General features: G+C 42.3%; 1 protein-coding gene and 1 long non-coding RNA gene across 3 annotated transcripts in view; one reads left to right on the forward strand and one right to left on the reverse strand.

The window, feature by feature from the left end:
• Positions 1 to 4,262: 4,262 nt before the first annotated feature.
• LOC109514739 (uncharacterized) lies at positions 4,263 to 9,629 on the reverse strand. Its single transcript, XR_002168043.1, has 2 exons — positions 9,541 to 9,629; positions 4,263 to 5,928 (listed from the first exon to the last, which is right to left on the reverse strand). It is a non-coding gene; the product is annotated as an uncharacterized LOC109514739 (long non-coding RNA).
• LOC109514726 (coiled-coil domain-containing protein 114-like) overlaps positions 5,404 to 9,925 on the forward strand; it is a 13,527-nt gene continuing 9,005 nt past the window's right edge. The window contains exons 1-8 of one of the 2 annotated variants that reach the window (XM_019868064.1): positions 5,404 to 5,492; positions 6,647 to 6,716; positions 7,038 to 7,137; positions 7,281 to 7,470; positions 7,548 to 7,664; positions 7,739 to 7,852; positions 7,982 to 8,049; positions 9,459 to 9,628. In XM_019868064.1, the coding sequence (XP_019723623.1) occupies positions 6,677 to 6,716; positions 7,038 to 7,137; positions 7,281 to 7,470; positions 7,548 to 7,664; positions 7,739 to 7,852; positions 7,982 to 8,049; positions 9,459 to 9,628 (799 nt within the window). In that variant the 5' untranslated portion in view covers positions 5,404 to 5,492; positions 6,647 to 6,676. Of the gene's footprint in view, positions 5,493 to 5,868; positions 5,959 to 6,646; positions 6,717 to 7,037; positions 7,138 to 7,280; positions 7,471 to 7,547; positions 7,665 to 7,738; positions 7,853 to 7,981; positions 8,050 to 9,458; positions 9,629 to 9,925 lie in introns of those variants that run through there. The other variant, XM_019868063.1, reaches the window with a different exon arrangement.

Raw genomic sequence — 9,925 nt, forward strand, 5'->3', positions numbered from 1 at the left:
CTACTGCCCGAAGACGGCTGGGATAGGCTCCAGCACCCCCCCGCGACCCTTGTGAGGATAAAGCAGATCGGAAACTGGACTGGCTATTGAGCACCATAATCTTTTGAAGCTAAAGTCAGTCCAAGTGTTACTGCCCTCCAACACAGCCGCTGAATTGAGGATAATCTTTCCCTGTGTTTGTGTGGACGCCTGCTTTTAGAGCTCTGAGGTTTTCGTCAGCGGTGTTGGCAGCAGGCCGTCCGCTGGGTATCTTGTGAAGAGCAAATTCACTTTCAAGAAATGGACAGCGTACATTGTACATCGTGTCGGAGGAGTGCGACAGCCATTTTGGATTCTCAAACCATGACAGATTTCTTTCCCCGGTGGCAATTTTACAGAGCTACTCCAACGTCAATTGGCGACAAACAACCATTCACGCCTACGGCCAAACGAGAGCCTTCAAATGAAAGTCTACGATCGACTGGTGGAAGACGGATCTTTTTTTTTTTTGTGCTGCCAGACGAAAAGACTGGAACAGATTGTGATTTAACTTCAGAGGTTCCACCGTATCTGTCTTCCATCTCAAATGTTTGTGTTAACATACATGCGGCATGGTAAATACATCTGTGCTCAGTTGATTTGCTGACACAGTGTCACGGGGAATTCTCTTATAGAAGAACCAGCTGTGTACAAACATGTAATAGTAATTACAGCCAGACTGGTGTTTTCAGTCAACTCACTATACTTGAATTGCGCAATGCCTGAATTTAGATTATAAAATCAAAGTTGTTTTTTTTTTTCTTAAGTCGCTGATGGCGTATCAGTGGTGCATTCGCGTGACTTGTATGTGGGCAGCGTGGGATCCGTTCCCACTCAGTGATGGTGCAAATGTGGGTGTGTATGGATGTTTGTCTCCATGTGTGCCCTGTGACTCACTGGCGGCCAGTTCGGGGGTTATTCCGCCTTTCGCCCGAAGTCAGCTGGGATAGGCTCGAGCAATTCTGGTGACCCTCTTCAGGATAAGCGGTGTGGAAAATGGATGCATGGATGGATGAAGTTCTGTCTTTTAAGGATTCATACATGTGTGGGTTACTGGTGAGAATGAAGTGGCCCACCATCTCCCAAAAAAAATAGATTTCCTGAGTTGATGAGTAATCTTATTTGCCAGGCTACAAAATGGTGGAACTAGGTGCGGCATCATCCAACACTTGAGAAACTGCAGTTGTGTGCTCCCACCCACAACTTCCGTCAGCCTGACATGGAACAGTAATGATTTCATTCAAACTGTACGCCTGTTTTCTTTCTTCATTCATATACAAACTTAATCGACTTACTGCAGAAGGGGATTTAAAAAACATGCCAATCATTTCATTAAATTGCTTTTTTTTTTCAGTGGCTCTGACAGCAAGGAGGAAGCGGGAAAGAATCGAGCTCCTCGGATGTCTGAGTGGGCCTTGCAACACGACCTTTGACCTCATGGGATGGGATAGAGCTCAGTTATCAAATAATCATCCACCACCCCGCGTAGGAAAAAGAGGAGGACTGGCCGAGGATTGATGGGTCCCTTTGATCACTGGCTTTAAAGGCAAAGTTATCATTTTCGAGAGGATGAATAACATGCAGTATGAAGCAGCAAAGTTGTTCAACACTACAAATTATTCATCCATCCATTTTATATTGCCACTAAATCACTTTTAGGTAAATGGTGAACTGGAGTCTATTCCGGCCGACTTTTGGCAAGAGGTGTGCTGATGCACTTTTCGGATGTTTCTTAATCGCCGGCAGAACACTAAAGCGCATAAACACGAGGAGCAGGCTCATGCAGGAGCTGCTGTTGACCACACCTAACCTCCATACACTCACACACAAACTTGCGGGGCTCTTATTGTCTGTACATTTCGTATTTGCAATTTATTGTGGGTTAAAGTCCATTTTAAGAAGGAGGGTTTAAATAAATCGAAATGTGATATGTGACAGGGGATTATTTTCACAACTTGTACTGCGGTCAAAAGTCTTTCGTAGTAACCACCTCCATTATCCGAGATGTCAGTTGCAGTGTCATATTTGTCATGAGAGCGTCATATCTCTGTTGCAGGGGTTCTAAGACTTTTTGGGTCCAGGACCCCTCAGAGAATCTGCTCTCATAATCCTCCGCTCTCATAGTTAACGGAAGTACCAAAAAAAAAAGATGAAATTTGTCTGGATAAAAATATAACATAAAGACATGAGAATAGTCCGATTTCTCCAAGATAAAGTCGCAACATTATCATATTGACGTAAATTTAAAAAAATACAATCTCAATTTTATAGTATTAGAAAGAATATTACGCCGGTCGTAGCACAACCTCACCTGCCTGCTTTTATTCTGGAAAAGATGCCATGAGACTCTTAAAATGAGGATGTATTCTTAAAATAGTGCAGTACACCTTTTGTTCTCGAAAATAGGACTTGATTCCTGTTCCTTATTCTTTAAAAAAAAATAAATAAATAAAGCGTTATTTAAACAGGATGTTAGATTTATGTAATGATAAGTCACAGTCATATCAGGGCTTTTCGAAGCCCAAAACTAAGGTAGGCAGGACCAATTGGTTCAATTTGTTTGCTTTATGGACGCACCTGTCATTTGTATCATAGATAAGGACGCACTTTTTTTTTTTTAAATGATATGACATAATTTATAGCAAATTAATTCGGGAGACCCTCAAGCTATGACATCTGAACCCTTGGACCATTGCTCTATTCTACAGATTAATGACAATAACATCACTGACTTGAATGAATTTTATTTGGATGTGTGTGTGTGTGTGTGTGTGTGTGTGTGTGTGTGTGTGTGTGTGTGTGTGTGCTGAATTTTATTTGGATGTGTGTGTGTGCGTGTGTTTATGTGCGCGGGTGTCCCTCCCCGCTGCATAGCTCACAATCCTAGGACATGACAAAGTCACTCGTTCTTTTTCCCTGTATTTTCTCCTTTCGTTCTTCCAACCTCCACTCCAGTTTCTTCCTTTGCCTTACTCCCGCTCCATCATTTCCTGTTGACTCACCATGAGCAAGAACTATTATTGGACTATTAATTCAGCAGAAAATTCACCACACGCCACCACTCGTCACAGCATGTCTCCGGAAAGAAAAAAAAAAAAAGAGAAACATACTTTGTAGATTATGAAGGATAAGTCAAAAGATTTTTTTTTTCCTGAAACCTTGCTGTAGCACTGAGGTCAATGGATTTAACCGCGCCAGCCAATAAATCTCCACTGCTCTGGGCTGTTTGAAGATGTGTCATAAGTGATTTAAAGAGGGAGGAAGTGATGCCACGGTGAGCTGAAAGCCCACGTAAAAGCGTGGGCGACATGTGCCCCCGTGTGCGAGGGAGGGCCGCGAGGGGGGGGTTGGCGTGGGCTCTCTTGACAGTTGACTCATTCAAAAAACAGCTTGTGACTCACAGGGCAAGCTCCTGGAGCAAATCAGGCACTTGCGTGTGTTTTGTTGTGAGGACTAAATGACTCCGGGAAGGATAAGGCAACAGCAGTTTGACCTTTACCTCTGTCTTGACGTGCATGTAGGTTATACATATTGTATGTGTATTGGACTTGACCGAAGGACAGTTCGGTGCAATCCTACACACGCATCAGGTCAAAGTTTGCGGTGATTCAGTCATGACATCATTGCGCTACACACCCTTCTTGCCACTATAGACCTGCGGAGCCTGTTCTGAAAAGGATCCCATTTTAACGATATCCTCCAGGTTTTATATCCGGCATATTCTATAATCAATTGTCTATTTCAAATGTGTGTTTAATAAAAGACTGTGTACTTAGTCAGAAAAAGAAATAAAATGCCCTAGACATGTAAGGCACTCGTGGTGCTAACAAGGCAGTGAGGAAGAACAGTACTTTTGATTTTTGTATGCAGTGTGTGTGTGTGTGTGTGTGTGTGTGTGTGTGTGTGTGTGTGTGTGCGTGCGCGTGCGTTGTTTATCTTTCACCATTATTCACCAAATCGTTTTACAAAAATGTTGTCTCCATCAACCTGACCATCTAAAATTTTGATTCTAAATGATTCAAAGGAGCTTCTTAGACCCACTAATAGTGTGCTGTTGTTTACAATATTATTTGAGCACAATTGAAAATTAAGTTAACCTCCTGACACTCAGCATCAGGTGCACGGAATGTGCTTAAAATTTGTCTTTTTTGCCACCAATTCTTTTGCACTTTTAAGTCTTACACTTTAATCTTAGTAGGTATTCTTGTCACCATCCTATCGTTGTCCTTTAGATAGTGGTCACCTGTGCATTAATTCTGTATTTAATTGTCAGGATGTCAGCTGTAATCGTAATACTATAATAATTCTTTGTGTTACACATGATTCGAGGTGGATGTTATTGAATCGTTAACCTTGCCAGCAAACTTGAATTCTCGCGGTATTTGTGAGTTCAGGAAACACCGAGAATCCATTTTATCCCGAGCCGCGCCACCGTGTGTTTGGGGGCGTGATATGCGGGTGTGACAAAAACAACAAGTGCAGAGTCTGGGGGTAAACAAACAAACCAAACGTGGCGAGACCGGTGGACCAACGCATGGACGCTGCAATTAATTCTGTTCTCGCAGAATTCCCCAATTTCATTTTTACAAGAACAGCAAGGGGCACTTTGAGCATTTTAGCTGAAAAAGATATTTGTGTTTCTTTACCTACTGGAGCTGAGAAGAGTTTGATATTTCTGTTTGCTCAACGCGTGGACATTTTCATCCATTGCAGTGATTGGTCAAAAAATAAATAAAACTAGGGAGGAGTGCGCAGGTTGTGGCATCGCCCAATCAGCTCGAAGTATTGTACGAACGTCCCGCCTTTCTCGAGCTGTTGTCATTGACCAGTACCGAATTGTTATTGTGGAGAACACCTTTGAGTGATTCACATTATCAATTTGTCTCTTGCCAAGTAATTGGGGTGCCTCTTTGTCAGAAAAGTATAGCACGAGTATGAATGTTGGTTGGTTGGTAGCTGGGTAGAGGAGGAAGAAGAGAGAAAACAGAAAAGAAAGACATACTGTAGATAGATGGACAGATAGAGAGCAAAGAAAGAAATCCTTTTATTACTGCGCAGTAAATTCAAGAAAGTGAACAATGATGTCATCCACCCCGTACTCTGTATCACAGTGCCTCACGCTGTGTATTAAACGCGGAAGTAAGCACACAGCTGGCGCGTGACGTCACGACAGGAGCAGCTACCTAGCTTGGACATGACGACCGCGGTCATGATCAACGTTCACTTACCGTCGACGTACACCGTGAGCAAACAAGAACACAACCCGCCTTTGCGACCCAAACGTTAACTAGTAACTGGAAATGTTTTTGTTCTTTGTTTGTTTTTTGAATGAAGCCGACCCCCGTTAATTTTACGTTAGTTTGACGTCACGACAATGACTCGGCGGACGTGTACTCAGTGGGCTGTTGGACGTGATGCAACGTGAGCTAGCAACCTCAGCTAACCTGCAGGGGGAGACAAAGCAGCATTCTCAGGTTTTACCCAACTCTATGCCCAATTTTTAAAAATTTAACTAAACTTTAAATTATATTTTGATGATAAAGAAGGAGATAGATAACATTGAGAACAGATTGAACAAATGTTTTAATCTAATCTAAATGCAAGTAAAACAGTAGATTATGATGTTGGTATCTGGTAAGGAATAAATATAGTCTACTTAAGATAGTAATATGATGACAGTTAAGGAAAACTGGGAAGTATATTGATTGAGTTGTTTGCAAAGTCTGTGTAAAACATTGCAGGACTGTTGTCACAAAACAAATTCCCCTACAAAGAATTAATTCCCCTGCAGTCCAAAACATTTTCCAAGCCTTCTCTGCTAAGCCTTCATGAAGTCCTGGAAGGACTCTTCCGGGATCCTCTGCTGTTTCGTCATCAGGGCCATGTTGTTCCCTGGATAACTCCATTGATCTTGGGAAAAAGGAAAAAATAAGGAGCCAGGTTGGGTGAGTCGGAGATTGCACTTGCATGGTGATGGCCTTCTTGGCCAGGAACTGTCAGAAGTTTAGAGCTTTGTGGGCAGGGGTGTTGTCATGGGTTGCCTGCCGCGACTCTCACCTCTTCTTGCACACTGAATGAAGCAAGCGTCACATAATCACGACTTGGATGTGCTGGTCGATAGTCTCGGTGCACATTGAATGGGAAAACCGATAGTTTGTGGTTTGGGTTTGAAATATATCAATTTTTAGATCACTTCTGGAAATGTGAGTGTGAATTTTGATCCAGACGGTACACTGCCTCCCACTCGAAGTCGCCTAGCATCAGCTCAAACTCACTCATTACACTAATAAAGATAAGCGGTATACAAAATAGACGATGGATCCAATTTCTATCTGCAGTTAGTCACACTAAAATAATGACATGTAAATGTGCTATTAATGTAGTCACATATTCTAGTCACATTAGAAGAATGAATTTAGTGCAAATGCGCAATACTCTTGTGTAACTAAAAAGTACTATCTTTGGGGATAAGGTGGGGTTTTCTTTGTATATTCTTGCTACGTATAATTTAGCTTTGCCCCATTGTATTGAAATATGGTCAACTTTATTTGACAAAAGATAAACTTAAGTCATGCAAAACATTTTTAAAAAGTACTTTAATCTCACCAACTGCTGTGTTCTTTCGTAGACTGGAGGCGCGCTCTCACTCTCATGAAACATGAAACGGTCTGCCCGAGGTCGATCACAGGAGGAAAATCGTAAGTGACATCACGCACAGTTTGTGGTTCTTATCGGTTAGAAACAAGCTGCCAGATGAAAAACAAACCTCTGCTGTGACACTGCACCAACAACAACAATGCATGATTGTTTAAAGTCATCCTACATCCTCAGAAAATATGCTTGACGATGGCTTGACTGTTGACTTTTACATATTGCAAACATGTTTTGGGGCCTGAAAATACAGAACTATCAGGTACGTTATTGTAAATGGTATCTGTAGTGCAGGACGTTTTTGCCCTCTCTGTCTCACGCGAAACAATGGGACTAGGATGAAATTGCATTCTTGTTTTTAATTGCAGCTGAAAATGACCTGCACAAATTAAAGCTACAATTTCGTCAAGCTGTAAAGGACAAACAGGCATACGATGACAAAATTCAAAGCCTCCTTCTGAAAGACAGGCAAGTGGGTTACTTTTTTGTAATTTTTTTTTTTTATCAATCCTCAATTCCTTTTTCATGTCCATGCCATACCAAAACATAAATTCTCATTGCTCTGTTGGCTTGAAATGCGAGTGTATTTGCTTTTATCCTTGTCTGAGCAGCAGAGAGATCCAGAGGCTCCAGACTGAACATGATGAACTTTTACACATCCTCACCATCGCTCAGAGTAGTTCTAACCAAAAGAAAGAAGTCAACGCTGTGCAAGATCTCGATACCCTTTTGTCCAGCGAGGAGACGATAGAGGAGGAGCTACTAGCAAACAAAACCAAACTGGTGTCTTTTAAAAAGCAGGTTAGAACGGTCGTGCTAAAACAGTTGCGTTCTTGTTGCGTAGTGTCATGCCAACACATCTTTTGCTTGCTTCCCAGATTTTGGAATGGGAGAGGAAGTTGGTCGCACAGAGAGGGGGGACCGCGCCGCATAATACGAAATGTGAAGACACTTCCATAAAAGATATCTTGTCGAAAGAGGACAAACTGTACAAGGTTCGGGCTTCATCCCTCACATCCATCATTCAAAGCTAAAAGTAGTCATGATTTTTTTTTTTTTTTTTTTAAAGGGTCACATATGCTTCAATGAGCTGATGATTAGGAACGGGCAGTTAAAGAAGGAACTAGATATTCTGGAGATGGAAAAGAACGAGTTCCTGCAAATACAGCTTCAACTGAAAAAGGTCAGCCCCGTGAATGTTCCTGTTGAAATGTTTCTGAGAACTACATTTTGCACCGCACCGAAACCTCCATTGCTTGAGCTTGCAACTGCAGGAATGTGCGTTTGATGTTGCCCATTTTGTCTTCTACAGGAGTTGCAAGCCATCCGCAAGGAAATTTCGGACTTGAGCGCTATGTGTACGAAAGCCAACAATGCCAGGTGAATCCTCCTTTACATCTCATTCCATTTGTTTTGCCTTTAGCCATTTTGAACCACTTGAGACATTATGTGAGTGAATGCACGCTGCTCTGAATTTGTTTTCTTTCAATCGTAAGTGAGGGAACTATTCTTGACTTGTAAATATGATCACTCAGTTTATGTACTATATGTGTCCACCCATATTTCCACCCCTATATGTGTCCCTCGAGCCAATCCCAACTGAGTTTGGGCGAGAGGTGAGGTACACCATGGACTGGTCACCAGTCAACTCCAATTCACATGTAGACAATCAAACATTCACAATTCAACAATTTAGACAATTTTAGAGTCTTCAACTTACCTAAAATGTGTGTTTGCTTAATGTGGGAGGAAGCAGGAGTCCCTGCATCATGAAGCACTTGTGATATATTTTTGACTCCTCCAGATGGTGATCTTGGTTTAAATATAAAGGTGCAATGGAATGTATTAACATTCTCACTGCATCTTTAAACCATGAGTGCCATCTAGAGGAGTCAAAAACTACCACAAGTGCTTCATGAAGCTTCACTTGCCCATCACTACAAAGGAGAAAAGAGTGTGTAGAGTTGGCATGCTCTCTCTGGTCTTATGTGGATTTTCTCCTGGTACTCCCTCCCACATTCCAAAAACAGGTCGCTTTTTATCAAACAACTTGTTATGAGACTGAAATCATTTCAAAGTGACATAAATGTACACATCCATCTGAAACTCTTGACATCCTTAACTGACTCATCACCCCATACAAACGAAACTGGGAACTATTCAGAAAGAGGAGTGCAGTTATCGCAGGGAATGGACAAAACATAAAAGGGTTCCACCAGTCCAACCTCTTTTGAACTCATGCTGTTGACAGGCACTCTGTAAAATTCACTGTCCTCAAATACTTGGACAGTATAAGTTCATTTTCATATGAATAAAATGCTGCGTCGGTGCGCCCTCCAGTGGACACATGTAGGAATTACAGATACTTTGATTGAAAAACTGCACTTGGTGTTCTCTTAAGCAATTTGCAAACACCTCTAGTCTACACTGGCCACCGGGCCAAGGTGTACACGTCCTATCACCCGAAGCCAGTTGAGAAAAGCTCGCTCACCTGGGACCCAACTAATGAATGGAAAATAAATCCTTGTGCGCCCTCCAGTGGACACATGTAGGAATTACAGATACTTTGATTGAAAAACTGCACTTGGTGTTCTCTTAAGCAATTTGCAAACACCTCTAGTCTACACTGGCCACCGGGCCAAGGTGTACACGTCCTATCACCCGAAGCCAGTTGAGAAAAGCTCGCTCACCTGGGACCCAACTAATGAATGGAAAATAAATCCTTCATTTTTATCCTTCGAAATGCAAGTGTTGAACTGTTCACTCACTGTACTGTGTTCGACATTTAGCGTTGCAATCCAGATCAAGCAGAAGAAGCTGAAGGAGCAAAAGGCTCAGTTCGAAGCTCAGTACACTCAAACGACAACCAACCTGGAGCATGAAATCGCCACGCACTGCAACCTTGAGGCGATGGTCAACGTCAAGAATGCCGGCGACGAAGGCTCCGACCGCGAGAAAGGTGAACCTTTACTCGATGAGAAGGATGGATGGATCGATAGCTTAGAATAAACAGGCACATGTTTGTCTAACGCAGACATGTCCAGCTCCAGTCCTCGAGGGACGCTATCCTGCCTGTTTCACATCTCTCCGTCCTCCAACACACCTGATTCAAATGATCAGCTCATAAGCAAGCCTGATAACATTCCTGATCATTGAATCAGGTGTGTTGGAGGAGGGAGATATCTAAAACATGCAGGACAGGAGCCCTTGGGGACCAGATTTGGACACGCTTCATTATTTCTAGCTAAAAAAAAAA

The sequence above is a fragment of the Hippocampus comes genome, unplaced genomic scaffold, assembly GCF_001891065.2.
Source record: "Hippocampus comes isolate QL1 unplaced genomic scaffold, H_comes_QL1_v1.1 scaffold157, whole genome shotgun sequence".
Taxonomy (NCBI): domain Eukaryota; kingdom Metazoa; phylum Chordata; class Actinopteri; order Syngnathiformes; family Syngnathidae; genus Hippocampus; species Hippocampus comes.